The sequence below is a fragment of the Neovison vison genome, chromosome 2 (genome assembly GCF_020171115.1).
Source record: "Neovison vison isolate M4711 chromosome 2, ASM_NN_V1, whole genome shotgun sequence".
NCBI lineage: Eukaryota > Metazoa > Chordata > Mammalia > Carnivora > Mustelidae > Neogale > Neogale vison.
In genome coordinates this window covers 99,744,174-99,768,492 of record NC_058092.1, presented here as the reverse complement: position 1 = coordinate 99,768,492, position 24,319 = coordinate 99,744,174, and the positions used below count along the sequence as shown (strand labels likewise).

Here is a 24,319-nt window from a genome sequence, read left to right as displayed (position 1 = left end):
GGAGCCGTGGTGAGGCTCCAGGGCTGCTGCCAAGTTTCTCAACACAGCACAGGCGTACTGCCCCTGGGCTGTTTTGTTTATCCCCTCCCCACCCCTGCTCCTATCCAGTCTTGGAGGGAGGGGCCAAGTGGGAGCTGTGGAGAGGGGATGGGAAGTCACTAGAATGACCCAAGGGGAGACAACTCCCTTCCCTTTTCCACGCACCAATGAGAGCGGAAGCCAGCGTCTTGGCCACTTACATGAAGAGTCCCAAATATCACTCGTCTCTACTGTAACCAGAGCTAGATTTCTCTCCACCCCCTTCAGCTTGAGCAAAACCTGTCCTGTCCTGGGACAGACTGCTTCTTGCTGCCACTGCCTCCTCCTCCCATGTGCCCACCCCTGGTACCTGGGCCTGTGTCGGCAACTGTTCAAACACAGCAGGGCACTGGTCTCTCAACAAGGGACAGTAAACCCCATGAGTTTCAGACAGAGCTGTGAAGGCAGGCAGCATTGTGTCTCAGGTACCCCAATGCTGGGCTCTGCATGTGGCAGATTTTTTGGGGTAAGATTTTACTTATTTATTTGGAGAGAGAGAGCACGTGTGCACAAACAGGGGGAACAGCCAGCTGAGGGAGAAACAGGCTTCCCATTGAGCAGGGAACCTGATGTGGGACTTGATCCCAGGACTCTGGGGCCAAGACCTGAGCCAAAGGCAGATGCTTATCAACTGAGCCACCCAGGTGTCCCTGTGGCTGATTTTTTTTTTTTTAAGATTTTATTTATTTATTTATTTGTCAGAGAGAGAGAGAGAGAGAGAGAGAGTGTGTGTGTGAGCACAGGCAGACAGAGTGGCAGAGGGAGAAGCAGACTCCCTGCAAGGAGCCCGATGCGGGACTCGATCCCAGGACGCTGGGATCATGACCTGAGCTGAAGGCAGCCGCTTAACCAACTGAGCCACCCAGGCATCCCACCTGTGGCTGATTTTTAATGCAAGTCTGCTGGTCATTCTCCACCGAAAACGGGGTGGGGGGTAGAGGCGGTTGGAAGAAAGCAGAGATGAATAAGCAGCAGGGACTTCCTCGCCCTCAGAGCCCCACAGGCATCTGCAAAGGACTCAGAGACATACGATTCTGCTGCGCGGGGCATGTGACTCAGACACTGATTCCCTCCAAGGACTGGTCAGGACAGCAGCCGCTTCCAGGGCTAAACCACCCAGTCCTCGGGGGTACAAGCTAAGCCAGAGGAATGAAAGAGGGATGCAAGCCAACACCAAGATGGTTTGGCAGTGTGACCCAACTCCAAACCAGGGCCGGGCCACCTTCCTGTGTCCAGGCCAAAAATATGACAAAGCCCATTGTTCTGATACTCAGTAGGATGCCCTTGCCGGTCTTGGCAGCTCTGCCAGGTACGCAATCACAGGCCGTAATGGCCATAATTAACTAAGTGCTCACCGTGGGTCAAGAAGGTTACACACATCGGCGTGTGTCACCGGAGGAGGCAGGAGAGCCCAGCAAGATGGCAAAGCCAGTCATCCTAGGTAAACCCACTCACCGGTAACCATGTGAGCGCCAACTGTATGCCATGCTCCAGGCCAGGCCCTGGGGATGCAGTGAGAGGGAGACCCAGCCCCTGACCTCAGACCCCGCCTCAATTTGTGGCAGGAAAGAAACAGAAAATTGATCCAATAAACAAAAAGAGAGACTACCTAGAGAAAGCCCTGCCCATGTGCACCAGGAATCCTGAACAATAACAATCCTGATCATAAGATGTGTGCTTATAATAGCAAATAAAATAAAATGGAAATAACATTAATGGCCAAACAAACAGAACAACCCTTTAGAGAAACACAAAGTGAGAAATGCCATTATGGGGTCATTAACTGAAGCCCAGCTTCATGACTACTGGGTAAATCCTAAACGAGGCCTGCCACATTATTTTCTAAAAATTGTTTAAATCCCCTAATCCTCCATTTCCTCATCTGTAATGTTGGGATGAGTAACACCTAAAGCAAAGGGTTCTATGAAGACTAAACCCGACAGTCTATACAAAGTGCTTACCTTAATATAAATAAAAATAAATAAAATACGATTATCCCTTTTTTAGTTCCACAAAATACATGACATGCATAGATTTAAAGTATGACATCTCAATATACTTCTAACTTTATCGTGTGTATCCATTTCCAAAACACTCCGTTCTCACAAGTTTGAGGTCTCTCACCTGCACTTGATTCTTTACTGGGGGTCCCTAGGGTGACCATATAGTTTAGTGCCTAAACCGAGACACCTCTAAGAGTTTGGGGGGGAAGGCGGGGAGGAGGAACAATCCCAGCAGGACAAGGGTGTAAACCAGATGTAGTATTTTGAGCAAACTGGAGGGGCTGGTTACTCTGTCCACTGTTCACAGGCCAATTCAGGGGCAAGGCCAGCAGCCATCACAAGGCGCCCCTTCTCCATCACTTTTGGGAGCTGCCAAGTATGAGAGCTGGCCCAGTAAGACTGCAACCGTGGATGAAGCCAGCAACGGTGTCACCCCACGTGGCAGTCAGGAGTGTCAATGGACATGGACAACCCCCCCCATCTCCCCCAGTTCCTCCCAAAACCTGAAGAAGGGTCCCAGACCCTGGTCCTGACCCCCAGCACCTGTCCTCACCCTTCTCGTGCTATCTGCCCGCACGACGGCAGTCAGCAGTCCTTTCTGCTCCTCCAACGGGCCCCTTACCTCAGGTGTCCCAGGCTGTAGAAACGGGACTCGCCGTCGGTGGAGCGGACCACCTGCAGCGTGAACATGGGCTGCAGCTGCCGGAGCTCCAGCAGGACAATGGCCAGGTAATGGATGAAGAGGAGGGCGTCCACCAGGGACACGGCGTACTGCACAATGCCCTGGTAGTTCCGGTCCCGCGAGTCCAGGATGCGGACCCCGTAGAACAGCCAATAGGAAACCACAAACAGGAAGATGAGGACCAAGAGGAGGGCGCGGAGCACAAACACCCGTGGCACATCGGCCCTCTGCTTGCGGAAGAAGAGCGCCCAGGTCCCGATGAGCAGGATAAGGAGCTTGAATGCCACGGAGATGAAGAGTCCCTCGCAGATGGTGCCACAAGGCTCCAGCTCGTCCCTCCACAGGATGGGGGGTAACAGGATGAAGGCGATGGGAGTGAGGAACACTAGAAGTCCCAGGACGGCGGTCACGGTGAGGCCCAGGTAGCGCCTGCAGTCCAGCCCCACGCTGTCCTCCATGTCCTTGCTGATCCTGGCAATGTCCTCCTGCGATATGCTGTGCTCTGAGGTGCCTGTGATGGCCGTCGTCGTCTCCCCCCAGTTGTCATCCTGATGGGGAGAGGACAGGGAGCGTGAAGGGCCACAGGCAGAGGTCACCGGGAAAAGCCACGAAGCCAGCACTCGGACACACGGAGGGCCTGCCTCCCCGAGCCAGCCCACACCCACGGGCAACCCCAGAACACGGAGGCTGAACCCTTCAAATTCAGGACCTGTGAAGCTTGATGGCTTTCGTTGAAGTTTTTCAAGCTGTATGCTGTATTTACCCTTTCACACAGAGAAGACACAGTCTAACCTTCTGATGAGTGTGTTGGGGGCTTCAATACTCTAACCTTGATCATCCTGAGTCAGTCAACCCCAGGTGATCCACTCACCGGTACCCTAGTGAGCGCCAACTGTACGCCATGCTCCAGCCCAGGCACTGGGGATGTGGTGAGAGGGAGACCCAGCCCCTGACCTCAGTCCCCGCCTCAATATGGGGCGGAAAACAGAAAAATCGTCCAGCAAACACAAAGTAAGACTGTCTAGAGAAAGTCCTGCCCATGTATGCCAGGAGTGCTGAACAAGAATGCTGGAATCTCCTGAGGCTCTGGGTCCGCTGTGAGACTAATATTAGAGGGCTCACCTATGGCGGAAGAAGACTGTGTTCGCCTCTCAGCTCCTGGCTGGGTTAAAAAAGGCTGACAAAGTCCAAGTTCTGGAAGTGGGGCACTACAATACCCTCCAATAGCTCTGAAAAGCTATATGTACGAATCACAGCTGACCGGTAGTGTTTTTTGTTTTGTTTTGTTTTGTTTAATAGTTATCAGTGTCAAGCACTCCTTGACCATGTTTCTCACTGAGCAAGCTGAGCAAATTCAAGTAGTGCTGGCCAGGACAGCACGAAGATTCCTCCCCAAATACGCGTTCTCGTGACACACGATGTTCTTGTGAACATCGAGGGCACAGAACTCCCAGGCTTACTGCAATGTGTCTTTGACTCTCTTGCTTTCTCTCTTCTTAAACTCAGAGGTATTTTCCAGGAGGACTGATCAGTCCCTTTATTGAACAAGATCCAGGTTCTTAGGATTTCTAAATGATCCTGCTATCTTGCTGGCAACCCTGACTCCACTACAAAGCAACAAGTGAGCAAGAAGGCAATGAAAAGCCACATGGGGTCCAAAGAGGTTTTGGCTCAGAGATTTGTGTATATGATTTAACTTAGAAAAAACAGTCCGATGCAGAGGCAAGCCGGGTGAAATTCATGTGGAAGACACCAACTCAGAAAAATCAAGTTTAAGCTAACAGCCAAATCAGCAAGATAGGGAGGGATCCCATGACCAAACAACAACCTTCAATCTAGTCATGATCAGAAAAATATGATTTATGAATGTACAGGCTATAGCAAGGAGTGGCGGCAGTGGCAAAGGTCTTGACCTACGAACAGAGTTCTTCAACTTGGAAAGTTACAAGTGTCGCCTACCGCGAAAGAAAGAACTCTCTACGACGACAGCCAGAAGCCACCAAGAATCTCACACATGGCTAAGGGAAGAGTAAAATGGTACAATCACTCTTGAAAACAGGTCTGGCAGCGTCCTATAAATTCAACTTATATGCTCAACTGTACGATCCAGTAATTCTACTTCCAGGTTTTTATCCAAAATAAATGTAAACATATGTCTGCAAGAAGACTCGTGTCAGAATGTTCTTAACAACTTTATTCATGATACCTAAATGGCACCCCTCAGGTATCTATCCATCAGGAGAATGGGTAATAAATTCATATAAGAGAATATTCCTCAGCAAAAATTTAAAAAGGATGAATGGCTAAAACTCACCAAAACATGGATAAGTCTCAAAATCATAAGGCTGAGAAAAGTTAAAAACAATGATCCCAATTAAATTAAGAATATAATTTCATACCAATCATATTAAGAATATGATCCCAATTACATTAAGTTCTAACAAGCAAAACTAATCTACAGTGATAGAGATCAAAACAGGGTTTGTCTTGGAGAGGTGGAGGTAGGGACGGGAATTGACTGGAAAGAACATAAAAGAACTCTGTAGAGAAAAAAAGAAATACACACACACACACACACACACATATAAACAGTGTGAGTTTCATGGGTTTGTTCTGCTGTTTGAACTTCTCAAACTGTACATTTTAGATCTGTTCTTATCTCTGTGTGTAAATTTACTTCAATTAAAAAAAATCATCAATAGGGGAGAAAATCGCCACGAATAGTGACAACTCGTAATATAAAGTAAGTTCATAAAATAATTTACTTTTTAACACTATGAAAGAGTGAAGGGCAAATACCAGATTCCATGTTTTGTACTGGGCCTAATATTCAGTTGATCATCGATTTGGAAGTAATTATTACTATTATCTCATTGTCATTTTGTTGACCAGCTATTCACCCTTCTGTCCACCAGAGAGCTGCTTACTAAATCCCCTGGACATTTTGAGAATGGATGTACACCTGTGCCTTAAAAATGTAGATGTCTGAAGGGTCCTCTTAAGCTTGGGGTTCTTAGAACAGAAAGAATCTAAGATCCTCTAATCTGATACCCAAGATCTCCATTAAAGAGCCTGAGGCCCACAAAGGTCAGGATGGCCATGGTCACAGAGCTACTGAGAAACAGAGCCTCCAGATGCCCACTGCCATGCTTTTCCCGTCATATCCACTTGGTATAAACACCAACAGCTTCCTGATACAGCTTCCCAGTGAGCTACAAGATGTAGGGAAGCTGCAAAGAAGAGATGCCTTCCCAGCTGGCCCTCAGTACCTCTGAATCCCCATCTAGAAGGAAACTGACCCCCAGAGTGCTTCAAGGTGGTCTGATCTCCGGATCAGAACGAACCATCCAACCATCCAACCATCCAACCATCCAACCATCCAACCATCCCACCATCCCACCATCCAACCATCCAACCATCCAACCATCCCACCATCCCACCATCCCACCATCCCACCATCCCACCATCCAACCATCCAACCATCCCACCATCCCACCATCCAACCATCCAACCATCCCACCATCCCACCATCCCACCATCCCACCATCCCACCATCCCACCATCCCACCATCCCACCATCCCACCATCCAACCATCCAACCATCCAACCATCCCACCATCCCACCATCCCACCATCCAACCATCGCTCTGGCCCTCCCAGCACACTGGCAGGTAGTACAATGGTAAGGACTAACAATAGGTACTCATCCTGGACAAACTCTACGTCCATCCCACAGCTGGGCTTTGGGTCTCAAGAGCACCTCGCGTGCTTTGAGCAATTCCAATTTCAGTCCATCTACCTGCTTCTACATGCATGTGTGTGCGTACCTGCGGGTGTGAGCATACTTCGGTTTATTGGGGGCCACGGCTGGCCATGCATATATTTCCAGAGCTGTGGAGGGTATGCACACATGTTTCCGGGGATAGCTCAGGGTTTATTTAGATCAGGTGGGCTGCCAGACAGTTAGGACCCAGAGAGAAGAACCCACACAGCATCTTTTTTTAAAGACAAATACATTGCCAATATTTCAAAAATGGGATGACTTCACATAAAATCCTAGTTTCCAGCTTTTCTTCAATACCACTAGACCCAGGAGCACTGAATTCCCACATTCCTGAGTGGTAATAAGAGTCCAGAGCTGGGGAGCTGCCATTCCTCCCACAGAGAAGACATGTTCTTTAGTTTGCCACAGACTGCATCGCTCCATGCCATGGCCCCCAACAATATCATGCCACAGAGGTTGCTGCTCACCCCCGAGCTTGGCTGATAGGTTCTCTGTGATGCAGGGCCCATTCATTCATCCAGTTTTCCTGTCAGGCAGCTCAGTGTACAGCCCCCCAACTGACTTTGTATACCTTGTAGCAGTCAGTCTGGGCTCTCTTAACCTCTTGTTCCCCACAGTACTCAGGGCTTCTGGAGAGAATTTCCACCGCTGGCCTACTGTTCCACTTTGGAACGTGTCCCTGGAGACGACGGCCTGCAACTTTCCCTTTCTCTGCCCTGTCATCAGCCTGGCAGGCTTCTTTCAACACCATTCAAAGCAGGCCAACCAATCACACTTCAGAAGAATCCCCCAGGTAGCCAATGGCAGGACAGGCTGTCCTTAGACCAACAAGAAACCACGAGACATAGATAAACTCATTACCATGCTAGAAAAATAAAGATAAAAACCCAAGAGAACCTCCTGCAACAAGACTTAGGAAAACATTTACTGAAAAGAGTCTTGATCAAGGGGCAGTGTGCTCACAGACCGCCTTTGATCCTTACCTGAACTTCCTCCGTCCGAGTAGAATCGTTGGCCAACAGGGGCTCTCCGGTGGGAGCCTGAATGGTGACAGATTTTTCTGACCCTCTGCCATCTTTATTCCGGGGTGATTTGTGTCTCTCTCTATTTCTCTCCCTATTAAAAAAAAAAGGGGGGAGGTTATCAGCCAGCACATTTATACTGTATGAATCACCTCTCATCGAATTTACATTTCATTGTGAGTTTAGGAAAATTCTACATACATGCACACACACAGAGCCAACACCCACCCAAGCCTCTCCCTGCAAGGAGTAAGTTAATTTTTACTCCCTATTTAGTATTTTCTGTCATTCTAAGATCCAAAACAAAGACTGTCACTCCTTTCTCAACAGTGGAGTTGAAAATAGATTTTTTCAAAGCCTAAAATTGTGAGTTTTAGAATTTCTGTAGCTGAGGAACATTATACTGTAAAATTACTGACTTGATTTGGTTCTAATTTGCCTAAATTCATTTTCTAAGGCTTTCTTGTGGGGACAACACTGCAAAATATTTACACTTTGGTCTGTCCAAAAAAATCTGGGACACGCTGTCACCCTACACCTTTGGACAAGTTGAGAAGAAAGGAAATCCTAAACCAGTACAAAGAAGCATTTACATCTCAATCCTACGAATTCAAACTGAAAGTCATTCCCATAGGTTCTGGCTGAATTCAAAGGCATCCAGAGGAACAATAAAAGCCAGGACAAATGACACCAAGAGGTGCGTGTGTGTATTTTCAGGCTTCCTAAGGAAAGCAGGCTGCTGCCTCATTTTACCCCAGATAAACTTCCTGGGTAGTCCAGGGTAACTATGAGAGCACCCTGCCTTGGGTCAATCTTGAAATTATAAAAGGAAATCAATTGCTGTGCAAAGCTCTAAAGTCACAACCTGGCCACTAATCACCTATGGAAACTGACACTCCTGTCCCCAACTGTGACAGTCAGTCCAGAAGCCCCCACAGGAGCCTGTCCATCAGGGCCTCCTGTCTTAGAGGCCACTTTGACATCCCTTCAAACACCTGCTCTCATTCCCAAGGTCCCCCCAGGCAGGACAGAGCACTACACACACAGGCTTTGGGGACAACAGTCAGATCTCAGTCATGCTCCTTTGTGACCTTGCACAAGTTATTCAACTTGTGAAAACCTCAGTTTCCTCTCTGTGAAATGGGGACAACGATAATCCACATAGGTAATGTATGCAGATATGAGTACAGGGGCCTCAGAGGAGATGTGGAAGGAACTATTAATACGTGGTCCGACTCCTTCCCCTCCACAGTGTGTGTCCTAATAACCTGCTCTTTAGCCAACAAAATCCCATGCAGAATTCCTGCGGGCAAGCTCTGACCTTATCAGCACCTCTCTAGGATAAGCATTGGTTAGTTCCTTCAAAGAGCAGGGAGGTGTCCTCAGCCCCAGAAACTCTCAGTTGAGAGCATCTCTAATTGCTAGAGCTTAACTTACTGATCTACTGTTATATTAGAGCCTAGAAACGCATGTGTTCTGATCAACTTCGGTGTTTCAGGTTAACCAGGTAACTAGGGGGACAGCAGAAAATCAGTTAACCTAGAGATGTATCTATCAATGCCGATCATTCCACTCCCCCCTCCAATTTAGAGAGCGCTTTCCTAGGTGCTCTATGATATTAATTTCACCCCATCCTAATCCTAACAATGATTGTATGAAGCCAATAAACGTGTCCCCATTTCAGAGATGGAAAAAACCGAGGCTCACAGAGGTTAACTGACTTGCCAAAGTCACAGTAAGTGGCAGGATGCGACCCCAGGTCTGCTCCCACCACGTTGGTTCACACCCACTACGGCTGTACTGATCTAAAGAACGGCTGAAGATCTGGTAGCATGAACATTCCTACTGCTCGTCCGGGCACCCTCTACTTGAACCGCTGAGCTCTGAAATCCGCCTGTGGAGCTACTGCGGGCAGGCACAAATGCCCTATGACCGTGGGCAGCACAACGCGATGAGCCCAACGCTCTGAGTTGCCAAAGACAATCACTTCAAAAGGCCCGAGTGTGAGAAACAATAAACAATTTGGGAGAGCCTTCCCAGGCACCTGGGCACTCTTCGGGGTGACCTGTATGGGCGGAGTCTAGAATCCCTGCTTCCCAGGGCCTCCATCGGCCGACCCAGGAATCTCCTCTTCTATCTTGTATTTCCATCACCAAGTCAGGTCTATCTAGCCAACCCCATCTATCTATGCACTACTCCCAGGGTCAAATCCTGTGACAGCACAAATTCCACTGGACACCAAAATTCTTTCACTGAATGCCAAGCGCTGGAGCCTGAACCCGGCCAAGGCAGAAAGCAGGTCGGGGACACACCCAGGGCTGGAAACTGCCTCCCCAGGGCCAGCCATCACTCTGACCCCTGGCCCACCCCAACTGGCTCTAAAAGGGCCCAACAGCATCCAAAGGAGAAGGCCCAGCCTGAACCATTCCCTTGGTAACATCCGGTAAACCGGATAGGAACCTATCATTCAATAATTCCAGGAAGGTTCTCTCATCCCCCAGAGCCAGAAACCTGAAACCAGTGCTTCTCACACCCGAGTGTGCAGAGACACCACCTGGAGTGGGCATTTGAGTGCACATTCGCTGGCCCCACCCCTAGGGAATTCTGGAAGAGAGACAACAGGAATGACATTTTCACCAGCACCCCAGGTGATCAGGATGCAGGGCATCCGGGAAGCTTTTCCCAGGGTTCTTCCACCCGAATGTTCCCGAGGAGAGGGGTGTGGGAGTGAGTGCTCGGAAGTCCGGCTGTCTGTGAAGTGCCTATATGCAGCAGGGGCTCAATAACGGGCCCATTATGCACAGCCCTATGATGTCAAGGTAGAGAGTAGCTTCCTTAGTAAAGCGGCATTCAGAGGAGGAGGCTGGAGGGAAGGCTCAGGCCAGCATGCAGCAGGACTCAGCATCAGTCCGTGCTGGTCCCTGCTGCCAAGGGACCAAGATGGGCCATGCAGATTTTACAAAAATCACTGGTCATGAACTATTGCTCCAGGAAGGTGTTCAAGCCGGTTCTCAATAGAGAAGTCTATCAAAAACACTGCCATCCAGTGCTGTCCAGGGTGCCGAGCTCGGAGCGCAGGACGGCTGCTTCACTGCACGAGGAGCCCACGTGTTCGTCTCAATACTCCCAACGCTGGGACTCCAAGCAAGGGCCAAGTGCACTCTGGGAGAGGGCTTTGTGGTGGTGAAGACAATCCTTTTATGGGGTCTAAGAGTGAAAACAGGAGACGGGGAAGAGCATGGCGGGGGCAGTGGGTACGGCTATCAAACCACAAAACGGCTGTTAGGAACGCAGGCTCACCAAGGAGGGTTTCCAGATGTGCCTGAGTAGTAGGCATCACCTTGTGCCTTTGCTGGGCAGGTGTGTCAGCTGCGGGAATCACTGTATCTCAGTATCGGTCTCCAGGCAACATCCACCAGTAAGGGTACAGCGTATCTGTGCTCGAGTGTGTGCAGGCCAGAGGGTGGAAGAGCAAGCAGCGGCACGCGGGAGGCCCGGGCAGGTGTCCGTACCTGCCGTGCGTATGTGCATAAACCCATCTACTTAGATGATTCCAGAGCTGGGCCCTTGCGGGCAGCTGTAAATGCCCCTGGTTCCAGCCAGAACCCCCATCAGTTCCTCTTCCCTTCCCACTACAGTCGGCATTTCCTGGGAAAGACGATTTAGCTCTGTTTCTGTTGTTGGTCTCTTTCTATTTGGGGAAAGCCAGCCCCACCAGTCACTCCGCCCTTTCCTTCTCCATCACCACCCACTACCTGCCCTTGCTCGGCTGATGGTGGGGCTGTCTGGCCGCTTCCGCTGGCTCAGCAATGGACTCCTCGGGTGGGAGGGCTGGGCACAGCGCAAACTAACTCTGAGGCCGCCTAGGAACAAAAGCGCCAATTCCCTCCCCATCCTGGCCATCCTCTCTTGGACAGATGAGTTTCCTGCCCCACCCCCATTCCCCCTCTAGCTGCTCCCCATCTAGCACAGCCTGGGGAGGAGCCGGGCTTCCAAAGGGCCAACGAGTCAGGCCGGAAGCCTGCCAAGGGTACCTGCTAGGCTCGTAAGGTCAGGCAAACAGCACTGCCTTTCCGCACCTCCCATGTTATTGCCTGCTAAATGGGGCGATACCATAAATACCATGGCTCTAGGACAGCCATGAGGATGGGGGACAGGAGCTGAGGGTCCTCACAGGTGCCCACCAAGTGCTCCTTAGCATCGCTGGCCGCTGCGGTATGTGACGCAGGGAACTGTTACTCCGGGCTCAAAAGGTAAGACAAGGTCAGCTGAAGTCGGCACCATTTTCCCAGCAAGTTGACTAACTGGACACCCTCTGGAGAGAGCAGACATCACAAAACCAGCCTGCTGACCTCTTTGTTGGAAAAGAGTCAGGTGTCATCTGTTTGGAACCCAGCCAGCCCCCCACAGATGATCACGGTGTCACTGGGCATATCAAGTTTGGTGCACTTCATTATTCCTTTCTGGGTGAGAGGCCTAATACAATTACCCCAAAGCGAGGTCCCTCCCCTTTCTTCCTTTTCCATTCAAATTCCTGACAAATCCCTGAGCAGACCAGCCTTCACGGGGACCCTCCTGGGGGATACCATACCCTTGGCAGGCGCTAGGGCCTGCTTACACACTGGTGAGGGGTAATCTTACAGCTTAATATTCTTTATGCCCGACACAGTACTCCTGGGCCCACACCATCTACAGACTACAAGCTTTGCCCTGTAGTTAGCTACTGCGCCTTACAGGACCCTCAGGGAATTCACCGCATGTGGGTGCTGTTTTTTCCTCAAGAACCCATGGAATCTCTGATGGCCATTCCCTCCACCCAGAGCTTTTCTGAACAGGCATTCAGCAGCACTCCTTGATTACTTTATTCAAAGGCTCAGCTTGTACTCTCATTTGCCAAGTACTTTCCACATGGGTCCAAGGGATGCATTAAGAGTTTGGCATGCCGTTTTAATTGGAAGTTATTATCTCTTAACGTCACCACAAGAGCACTGCTGGACCAATTTCTGGGGTCCCCAAGGGGCCTGAGAAAAGACTGGAGCACAGCCTGGGGCCCACACATAGGACAGTTGGGACCCATGTGTAGGCAGAGAAGACCCGAGATGGTTCCTCCTCAGAGTCGAGTAAAACGTCATCCCCCATTCATCCCCAAGCACGAGTGGCACCCCAAATTCCTACTTCTGTCACTGCCATGTGGAAAAGAGAAGCTTGGTATGCTGACAAAGAAATGGCTTTCTCCAGCTGGATGTTTCCAAACAGCTATTTCTGGTGTTTTAGGATGAATCTAATGTTTTACTCGCTGGTTGAAACTGGTGATGAATCTTTGATCCCCAGAGGCGTTCTGACTTTCCAGAGATCTGGGCTCTGCTGTGTCACCTGAAGCCTCCCTCAGCAGGCTTCTATTCAGCATGCTGTCAGAAAGACTGACCCAGGCTCCAAGAAGAGCTCTTTCACACCCTTTCCCACATTTTTATGACTTTAAGACCAACATGTGAAAATTTAGAAAATAATGAAGGCTTAAAAAAACGAAAACACAAAACCCACCCATAATTTTAATAATCCCTACATTCAGAGACCAGACAGGCACGGCCAATAATGTTACCATTCATCTTCTCATAAAAATACATAGCTATTATAAAGCAAAAAGTTTTGATTCTTATTTTAAACATGATTCCTCAGGTCATTAAACAATCTGTTAAAATTGTTGTTTCTCATTCTTTCACTCCATTCAGATTTTTAAATACAAGACACACCCTTGTAGAAGACTGAACAGGTACAGAAAAATAAAGCAAAAACAAAATTCCCATCAGCCACCATCTTGTGTTCGGTCCCTTTCCTACGGTGATCCGCTGTGGGCAGCTCAGAGAATATCCTTCCAGACCTCTGGCTGCCTGTGTACATGCAGACAGGCTCACAAATAAATAAGTCTATTAGGTCGACCCATCTTATTGCTGCATTACAAAAAAAGTCCCACTCTGCATTTGGCTGCTTTTGTGAGGAACTGCTTGGTCAGGGAAACACCGTTCCCGGTCCTCACAGGGTGTGACTGCAGCTGGGCCTTTGGGCAGTGGCCAGTTGGGACCTTTGAGCGTGATGCTGAAATGCCATGGCCATTAACAGCCTTCATACAGTCACCGGTTAGTGACCTCCCACTGTGGGCCGTGTTAAATGCTTTACATGCACAATCATACAGAATTCTCTCAACAGCCCCGCGAGGTGGCTGGACCCATTTCACAGATGAGGAGTCTAAGAAAGAGGTGGGACTACCACTTCACCAACTGTTTTCTCAGCCTCTCCATCCACTCGTTCCCTTGTTCCTTTACTCACCAATCTGTCTCCAGGTCTGCAATACTGCAGGCGCTGTGAACACCAGCGAAGACCCGCGCGGGAGGGAGTCTGGCCCCCATCACCCTGCATGGCGGGTTTTCATTACCCAGGCTTGTTTACTGGGAAAACTCAGCAAGAGAGAAATACGGCACTAGGCCAATCCCACCACCTAGTGTATAAACCTCACTGCAAATGCCTAAAGGGCAATGAGTCAGCGACTTTAGGTAAAAAGCAACAAATCAACACTTTTTTTTTTTTAAACTTTCATTTACCATCTTGGTAAAGCTTTGGGAGACCTGTTGTCTGTGAGAAGTATTTAGAAATGAAAACCATTTCCACTGCAGGGAGAAACTTTCATTTAAAATCAATTGTGAGAAATTAAGATCATCAACCATAATGGCAGCTATAAAATGTAAATTGGTGGTATAGTTACTCCCGACACATGTTAAATGCTCTTAAAGGCCCGCCTTCTCATGGGCCGCTGGACTGACCCTCCAGCAACAACAGCCCCGCAACCCGGCTTCACCACTTGGAAAGTGAGTCTAGAAGGCTGGACTAACCTGCGAGTTTCCAGGAAATACGGAACAATCTAGAGCTTACGTACCCTTGTCTGTGAGATTTTTTCGAATGACTGGAATAGTAAGAATATCCAGAATATGTGGATTCGGTATCCATAGCAATGGGGAGCTTGCTCTTGAGAAAGGAGCAGCAGCAGTGTTTCTCCTCGGAGGTAGAGAATTTCACCAACTAGACTCTGAAAGCTGCAAAGGGTCTGGAGATCCAGGAGCCGCTCTTCGACAGGAACAAATTCTAAGAAAAGCAGGGAGGAAAAAAGGATAATCAACTTCCAAAGGCAACCTAAAGATTCTGGAAGATAAATGACAGCAGCCACCTCCCGTCTGGGTCTCTGTTGGAGAACAAGCAAGCAGGGCAGGAGCGTCTGAACGCTAAGTGCTTCCCTAGGGGTCCAGGAGGGAGACAGGTAGGGACTAGGCAGGCTACCCCTCTAGCACAGCAGCCGCCTAACACACGTGGGAGAGACCTGGCCCCCGGCCATTTCCTGGACACAGCCTCACACAACCTCGCCACCAGGGTTCAGGCTGGAGGAACTGGCTTCCCACAGCCTAGACAGGGCCCAGTCCCCACTGCCAGTTTGCTGGTTACAAGAACAATATGCAGGAAAGCGACTTTTAAGGGATTTTTGCTCATAGTTTCCAAAAAACAATAAAAAAAAAAAATTCTCTATCTCATTAAACCAGGGATCCAAACACCAGAAAATTTATCTTAAAGAACTGATTTTTTTTTCAAAGAAAAACTATTACCGCATTGTTTACAGCAGGAGAAAGCATGAAATAAGCAAAATGCCCCCAAAGTGCTGGAATAGGTAAGGAAAATACGTTCCTCCACCCAAGACAGATATCACATAGCTGTTTAAAATAATCAGGAAGAATGGGAAGTTTTACAACATAATGGCAAATTTAAAGACCAGACTACAAGATCAAGGATACACCCTGAGCCTGCTGTTACAGTTAAAATCATATAGCAGGCTTACGTAAACATAGCGATTAAGAAGGAACATCAGAAAATGAAGGAAAGCAGGTGACTTATTAGTTGCAGGCTCTGGGGTCTTTGCCCCACGTTTCCATTAGCTATTGCTTTGCAATAAAAATACACTGGAAACACTTCCAAGTACATTCCTGAGGCCTGAGTGCTAAAAACCCTTTACTTCTAAAGGCCTAAGAAGCACAAGTTTATCTCTCCCAGCATCCCGCGCCCCAGTGCTGGTCTCGGCCCCTCAAGGCTCCTCCTTCTAGTGCCCCTGCCCTCCCCTGGGAGCTGAAAGTGCAAACAGAGCCAGTGACTTAAGTGTGAAGGGAGAACAAAGGAGCTGCAAATGCCACAGCCTTACCCCTACTGGGAAGGGGCCAAGGCACCCCCCCAGTACCCCTCCCAAGCACCCCGCCCCCAGCAACCTGCAGGTCCAGAGCCAACCTCCTGGTCACTGCCACACACCAACACAGCTCCCAGTCTCAAATACCACCTAAGAGGGCTTTGCCCTTAGCATTCATTCTGCCTGGAAGTGAGATGCATTCACTTCCAGGCACTGTGACCAAGGGGCTAGCCTCCCTTGTCCTGGGTCTCGTGACTCATGGTTTCCTATCTCCTCTGCCATCAAGAGCCCAGGCGAGCAGTGGGTTCTAGTCAGAGCTTTTCACCGTCTGACAGAACCCAGGAGAGGCCACTTGCCCTCTTCAGCCTCAGACTCCTCATCTGTCAAACTGGGATAAATCACAGGGTTGAGGGGTACCTGGGTGGCTCAGTCAGTTAAGTAGCTGCCTCCGGCTCAGGTCATGATCCCAGAGTCCCAGGATCGAGTCCCGCCTCTGGCTCCCTGCTCAGTGGGGAGTCTTCTCCCTTTGCCTGACATTCTGCCTACTTGTGCTCTCTCTCTGTCAAAAAAGTAAATAAAAAAATCTTTTTTTAAAAATCACAGGGTTGATCCGAGAAACACATACAGGACCGGGGGCTGGGTTCCAATGCCTGGCTTTCCCCCACATTTTGGTTCCGTAACCTCAGTCACATTACTTGAGCTGTGAGAACCTGCACTGCCGAGTATGAGAGAACCAGGGCTGCTGGGAGAAACAAGGGGGCTCCAGCTGCAAGTGGGCCCAGCACAGGCGGCAGGGGCAGCGGGTAAGTGAGAGTTAGGGCTATAAGTCTTCCCTTAGGCTCTGAAAGCTCATGTCCCTCCTTGTCTTTCTCAGCAAGAGATAACCCTGGACAGAAGCAGGGCAGAGCCAGGGCCCAGCTCGCCCCGCCACTGGCAGCCCATCTCCAGACGGCATCTCAGCCCCCCGGGGGTTGGTAACCAGCTGTGCACTCAAGCAAGGCAGTTTCCCACCCATAAAATGCAAATGAGGCCCCTAGTCTGTGGGCTGACTGCGAAAACATAGTGGCATTTTTTCAGAATGTGAGTTTTGCTTCTGGACCACCTCCACTTCCTTAGAAGACAGCAAGAGACCATCACAATCACCCTCTTTGCTCCCAACTCTGCCTCCCACCGTATTCCACCCGCGATTTCAGGGAGCTGCCAGCACCCTCCGTTCTCATCTCTCTGCTCTGGGGTCTGCTGCTTGTTCATCTGCTTTGTACCTGGCTGACACCTACACCAAGAGGTGAGCCAAATCCCCAGGCCTGCCCAGCAGGAGCCTCTTTCCCTGAAGGCCCTTGGCCCGGGGCTCTCCGATCACCCCCCTTCTTGTCCCCACTTCCAGCTAATTCTGACTAAATGCTGCTGGGGTGTCTCAGAGGCAGATGACCCAGACCCTACAGACCTGGGCTGGTGCTATTCATGCTTCCTGATGGAGACATCACTTGAGCCACTGTTGCCCCGCCCCCCATAAAATGAGGCCATTTAATGCGAGCTCTTCCTAGGTCCCTTTAGAGCAATAAACCAGGCTCCCTATGTAAGGCTCATGGTAACCCAGGCTCCATTCCCCTTCCCCCTCTGCAAGAGGACATCATTCCAAGTCCTCATTAAAATCTCTGGCCATCCATTAAGACAACTCCAGGCATGTCCCTCAAAGGCAATCATGGGCTCACAAGTGCCCTCTGGGGAAAGGCTCTACCCGACTCTACCAGCACTCATGTCCAGGTTCTCCCCAAGTCCTCCCTGTACTCCTCAAAGGGGTGGTCTGTATATGCTGCCACTCCCTCCGTCTCAACTGCCACCCCAATCTTCCTCCCTCAACACTCCACTGAAACAGCTCTAAGTGGGCCACATCCAAAGGTCACACCCTCATCCTCCTTTCCCTAGACCTTCTGATCCCATTCTGCATTCATCTCTCTCTGTATTTAGCAAGCAGCCACAGGAGAGCACGCTAGGCAAGGCTAGGACACAGCAATGACAAGGCGCACATTTGGCGCCCTGCCTGTGTTCCCAGAGCTTCCTGCGGCCGCCCATCCTCTGACAGGATGGCGCTGCTGCCACGGCTTCTCCAACACTCCCACCCTCTCTCCCACCAAGTTACCCTTTAAGGCTCAAAACTCATCCATGTTTCTTCTCCATCCATGGGTTTACTCTAGTGTAAGCTTCTTGGAGACGGGAGCCACGGTTTCCCTACCGCGGCATACTCTGGACGTATTAGGCACTTGACAAACAGTGAAAGAGTAAATCCCCAGTGCGCATCTCCCACTCGGCTGCCTCTTGCTCCCCTTGGGATCATCATTATCCCCACCAGTGCTTGCTGGAGTCCTGGCCTATTCTCTCCAGTGTCCTCTGCCGGGGGATAGAGTCATCACATCAATCCCGTCCACCCAGCCCCATGCCAGGTGTGACACTCTCTCCCGGGATTCCCTCACATCCCGCTGTCACTGTCCTCAGGAGCCTCTCCTCACTCTCCTGGAGGGCGGCCACCCACCTGCCCCAGGCTCCTGGACAGAGGGCTAACCTGTCACAAAGCCTGCAAGTTTCCCCATGGAATCTGGTCTACAGTCTACGCTGAGCTCAAGCTCCTTCCCCTAAGTCATGCTGCTCCTCTCATAGTTACCAACTCCTGTCCCAGATCTGAGTAAGGATTAAGAAAGAGCAAGGGAGGCAAACTGACAATATCCAGAGCGGACTCATTTTAAGGGCCAGTGAAAGAGCGTGGATGTAGTTAATAGAAACACCCATCGTGAAGCTTATCACTGCAATGATACGTTTAGGAGAGAGTTCGCTTGTATGCACAAGAAATTAGCAGAAGTCAAATAAGGTCAGAGGGACCCGTTATCAGGAAGATAATAAAGCAATGACAAGGAATCAGGTCCACCACCCCTAACCCCCCAACCCCGGGGTAATAAATGGACAGGAGGCAGCGCAGGCCTGAACAGAACAGCCACGTAAAGGTGGAAATATGGATCCTAGAATCTGGAACGGTGGGCCCCCAGAGACGACCCACACAGTGCAGCTGGGCAGCTGCCACGGTGATCTTCCACGTCACAATGTGGATGTCACCACTCTGCTTCAAACCCTTCCGTGGGGTCCCACTACAGTTGGAATACAACACGAAAACCTCCCTTGGGTCCGCAGGGTCCTGCCCATCTGGCCAGCTGCACTCCCCTTCTGGAGCTTTTAATGACAACACTGCTTTTCTCAAGAGGCCTTTCCAGATCCTCCAGGTGACGGGGGGCCCATCACAGCACCCTGGACCACAACTGGCAACGTCTGTACAGTTCCCGGAACGTACCAGATGCTCAGTAACTGTGTGCCGAGGGAGGGTGTCTGTGGCCGACCTCAGGCTGTGGAGGCCACAGAGGCACCATGGATGGAACCTTGGAGGCTGCCCATCTGCCATTCTCCGCACTCCAGGAGGGGAGAGCAACGCGGTGATGAGCGGAGCAGCGACGTCAGAACCGCCAGCTTTTGGATCACAGGACCGTGTCCTCAGCGGCAACGTTTCTATTCCACACATGCTAGGGTAGGAGTCAGCTATGATGTCAGTCCCGCTGCTGCCCAATAGTGCCTGGCCCCACCACCTCCCCCTGCCTTCCTGCCATCCACCACCCTGCACCTGGCTGTAGCAGTAGCTGCAGGTACTGCCTGGGCGGGGGTTGGGGGTGGGGGGTGGGGGCTGGTGGCAAAAGCCAGCATGGGGCTGGAGCTGGTCAGTTCACATCTCTGCAAAGTTGAGACCAGTGCACTTCTGCTGTGCGGCACAAGGTCCCAGAGAAGCCCCTTCGCCACGCTTTATTCAGAACAAAATGACCATCAGTGGCCTCCAAGAGAATCTCTCCCTAAAGTCAGGTTCACCCACATATAATGTGCCTGACTACTACTTAAAAGAAAAACACAGTGTTCAGAAAATCATCTGAGGGAAATAATACGTTACGGTAATGACAGTGGTAAACATTAAGTTAACCTCGGCGAAAAGGAAATTATAAAAACATCAACGGCTCTGCCTACAGCTATTAAGTAATTAAGGGAACTCTGGTTTGGAGGGTAGAAAGTTCTCTCTCAAGGGGTACAGGGAGGCAAGCTGAATCTCAAGAGCCACTCTGCTTCTTCCTCAGAGGAGATTATTTCCAAGGGAAAGAAGGTTCTGGTACTGTTACGTTTAGGTAGATGGTGCTTACTACTTTTTATCAGGCATAGAATGCTAAAGCGTTTGCTCTACTAATTATTTTTCCCCATTAATTGTTATTTTTATTGTGTGTTACGGTGGACATTTTTCTCAAGGTACCCCGTTTCGGTTAGAGGGCACCCAAGGGGAACATGTAAACTGAAATAATTTTGTTCACGGTCAGCTCTTCCTCAACGGAGGAGAAGCAATGAACAAAAGTTCTGGAGTTAACACCATCACCCTTCAAATCCTGGCTCTGGTGTATATCAGCTGGATAACCTCAGATCAAGTTACTTACCCTTGCTGTGCCTGTTTCCCTAACTCTAACAACAGAATTACATTTTACTTAACGGCTTGCAGTGGGTATTACGTGAGAGAATTCACAGACATTAAGAATAGGGCCTCGGGGAAAAAAAAAAAAAAGAATAGGGCCTTGTACACAGAAAGCACAACTGTTAGGCATTACTGTTTATCAGTAAAGTGAAGTTAGGAAGGTTATGTGGGTATGGCATGAGACCTCTGTATTCCTTGCATACTCTTAACATGCACTGTTTGGGGAGCACCTGGGTGGCTAAGCAGGTTAAGCATCTGCCTTCAGCTCAGGTCATGATCTCAGGGTCCTGGGATCGAGTCTGGCATCGGCCTCTCTGCTCAGCGGGGAGCCTGCTTCCTCTCTCTCTGCCTGCCTCTCTGCCTATTTGTGATTTCCCTCTGTCAAATAAACAAATAAATAAAAATCTTAAAAAAAAAATGCACTGTTTGGTCAGTACTACTCTATCCCGAACGAATACCATTAACTGTAGCTAATCTAGTGACGTCTATTCTGTTCCCTGGGCCTCCTTTTGCTAGTACCAGGTTGGAAGGGAATATCAGACAGATCAGAAAAGACTGTGTGTTATTGCATTTATTTGGAGGACCTTGGGGTTGTAAGGGAAGGTGGGAAGAAGTATGGCAAGCTCTGCAAAACATTTTGATGAACTTCTGGTCTATAAACCATAACACATCATCCAGGTGACTGATACAGGGATCAGAGGGCTTGTGGCATCTGTGACAAATCCAGTGATACTTGCATTACAATAGACCTCTTCTAGGTGAATGATCCTGGGCCACTGTACACAAGCAAAGAAAATGTCAACCTCATTTTACCTGTTTTGCCAATGATTTCAACTCACCTTCGAGAATAACTGCTCTTGGCTCCAGGCCCTAATTACCTCTGAAATACCCCCAGCAGCTAGGTATAGATTTCCGAAGAGCTGTGAATGCTTCAAGTGTCTGGGGTTCTGTGATGCATATCTATTTTCAAGTGACCCCCTTATCCCCTGCTAGATTTTTAAGCTTCGAAAAATAGATTTTACGAGTACTACCTTCTCTGTAAATCCCATGGTGCCAAGTCCAATGATCACTGTCCAATAAATGGGATTCAGAAAGACCCTGAGGGAGAGAGGCACGCACATTTTCATCTGGCTTCAGGCAAGACCAAAGCCACTAGTGAAGACATGGTCCAAGCTCAAGTCCACTTACACCTGTCTTTTTTTTTTTTTTTAAAGATTTTATTTATTTGACAGAAAGAGATCACAAGTAGGCAGAGAGGCAGACAGAGAGAGAGAGGGAAGCAGGCTTCCTGCCGAGCAGAGAGCCCAATGCAGGGCTCGATCCCAGGACCCCAGGACCATGACCTGAGCCGAAGGCAGAGGCTTTAACCCACTGAACCACCCAGGCGCCCTTCCACTTACACCTGTCTTGTCCACCTTCTTGAAAATGGCACAGCACGATGCCCACATCACATGTCCGCACACAGCTAGCCCCCTAACCATAGCTAGTTCACTTGACAGAGAGAGTGCCTGGCACTAATAAAAAACAGACTACAGTTCATCATGTGCTCACTATATGCTGTGGGCTGTTTAAGTCTTTTGTATGTAACATCTCACTTAATCCTCAGAACACACCATATAAGGAACAACAAGCATTCAGGTCAAGTTACAGTTAAGGAAAGCAAGGTCACAGTAAGCAAAGGATCCAGGGCTTGAACCATGGAAAACGTACAGCAATACAGCAATTACCAGAACTGTTTATTTACATCTCAGAGGGTAGGCAACAATCACGGACTGTTGTCCAAAACATACATAACCCACAAAGAATTTTGCAATTCCAACTCCTGCTCACAGGTTCAGCGTCCCAAGCATTGTGGGGCGTCCGGGAGAAAAGAATCAGAAACAGCTGGAGCTCCTAAGGGGTTCCCAGCCAAAAGGTACACACTGCCTATTAAAATACAATGCGATAAGCACGCACACGATGCCAGGTCTGAGGCAGAGAGGGTGTGTGTTTGTGTGTGTTAGGGGGATGGAGGGAGAAGATGTTTTTAACCCAACATCTGTTTATTCTTCAGCAGACTGGTGTGACATGGAATTGGGGCTTGTAGGAAAACTCGCCTTTACGGTTCTGTCCTGTTGTTCAAACACCTAAGACAATAAAAACGTCCTGCTTGGTAAGCTGTCCTTACAAATAGGCCATTCCCAAAATTCTTCTCCCATTCTACTTACAAATTAAATTGCAACCGAGTCACCCTGCAAAGGCTGTTAACAGTGAAAACTTCACACTATATGTTCCACTAATTACCCTGAGAGACACCAATGTTTGGGAATGCTAAAAGCCCATGGGTAGGTAAAGAGTGTTGTTTCTCTGAACTGCAGAATAAAACAGTTTCCTCCCAGAAATCAAAGCCCCAGCTATATCACACTGATTTAATTCAACTCTAAAAACTCTAATTAGTGGTTACATAAAATGACTAATTACTTCTCCCCGGTTTTAGACAGTTTCTGCCATGTCACTAAAAAGCCTAGGAGCTGTGTAATCAAACAACCCACCCCCCAGGAAGAAGAATGCTAATTAGCATTGTTGATTGGTGACACAAGCTATAATATTTTCCAGCAACTCTGTAAAATTCATAAACATATCAGGGAAAATGCCAGATTCTTTACAGCTTGCTAGCTTTTGGCATAAAGGTCTAAAAATACATGCATTTCCAACCACAGCCGGGTCTAAGGGTTTAACAAAATGCACGCGCCAGCCACACAATCATCACAATAAAGCGCTCTGACATCTCTTAACGAGGAGCTAAACGGACTCACGACACCTTCCCGGCTGGGCCATTATACCTGGTCTGTAGATGTGAAAACTGAGCAAGAGATTTCTCAGCTTCGAGGCTCACCAGCTCATCTCCGCCAGGCCACGGCTCGGCCCCACGCCTGCCTCCACCGGCGACGCGTTTAAATTTTTATAAAGCTTCACACTTCTCTGGGCGCGTTGCTTGGGGCAGTTCAAAGACTGCAGGAGGAAATGAGGTCCTGCCCGTGGCGAAGGCTGCCCCGGCGCGGAGAGATTTCTTCCAACCGGGACACCTCGGGCAGAGACTTGCCGGATGTCTTCCGCTCCACCCCGGCGTTTTTTGAAAGTAAACTCCTACCTGCCTGTTGCGCTCTCCCGGGCGCAACCGGACTCGCCCCCCAGGCCTCTGGGGCCGGCTCAATTTTGTAAGCGAGGTGCGAACACAGGCCGGCTCTGTGCCGGTTTCTGACCCAGGCAGGACCCGGCGGCTCCGGGCGCTGGCGGTTACCAGGTCGAGCCCCGCGGCGGGCTGGGAGCGGCGGTGCGCGCCCGGTTCCCGGGGAGCGGAGAGCGGCCCGCCGTCCCCCTCCCCCCGCCGCAGGGCCGGTAGGGCCACCCGGTGTCCCGGGAACGTCGGCCACTCCCCGCCGGCCGGCCGGAACGCGCACCCCGGGGCGCACCCCAAAGTGCGGCCAGGGCAGCAGGCGGCTTCCGAGGCGCGGGGAGGGAGTGCCGGGGTAGTGGGGCGCAGCAGCGAACACGGGGCAGGCAGGGGCCGGGGCAAGAGAGGCGCATCTCGCAGGCTTGGGAAAGGAGTGGGATCCCGGGAGGCAAGGTAGGGGTGCGGCGCGGAGGCGGGGAGCGGTCTCCCGGCCGGAGGCGAGGAGGGCGGGGACCCGGGGTCCCAGTGCGGTGTAGGGGGTGCGGAGACTCCGCGGCGGGAGCGTCTCTGCGCCCGCGGTATGCACCCCGCGCCCGGCCTCCCGCGGGACTCACCTCTGCGCCGGCCGTGCGGGCTCCGCGGCCCGCGCTTTCGGCTCACAGCGTCCGGGCTCTGCGGCCTGCGCTGGGCTCCCTTAGAGGCAGAGCCCCGCCGCCGCCGCCGCTGCACTGCCGCTTTCCGCTTCCTGTCCCGGCGCCGCCCCGCAGCCCGAGCCCAGCCCTGCGAGCCCGGCGCGGCCGCGAGCCAAGAGCAGCGAGCGCGGCCGGCCCCGCCGCGG

General features: G+C 50.3%; 1 protein-coding gene across 1 annotated transcript in view; it reads right to left on the bottom strand.

Annotated features, from left to right (window-relative positions):
- VANGL1 (VANGL planar cell polarity protein 1) overlaps positions 1–24,204 on the bottom strand; it is a 50,341-nt gene extending 26,137 nt beyond the window's left edge. The window contains exons 1-4 of the mRNA XM_044238981.1: positions 24,096–24,204; positions 14,498–14,703; positions 7,531–7,663; positions 2,704–3,311 (exon numbers count right to left, since the gene is read on the bottom strand). Of these exons, the coding sequence (XP_044094916.1) occupies positions 2,704–3,311; positions 7,531–7,663; positions 14,498–14,568 (812 nt within the window). The 5' untranslated portion in view covers positions 14,569–14,703; positions 24,096–24,204. The remainder of the gene's footprint in view (positions 1–2,703; positions 3,312–7,530; positions 7,664–14,497; positions 14,704–24,095) is intronic.
- Between the last annotated feature and the right edge of the window lie 115 nt (positions 24,205–24,319).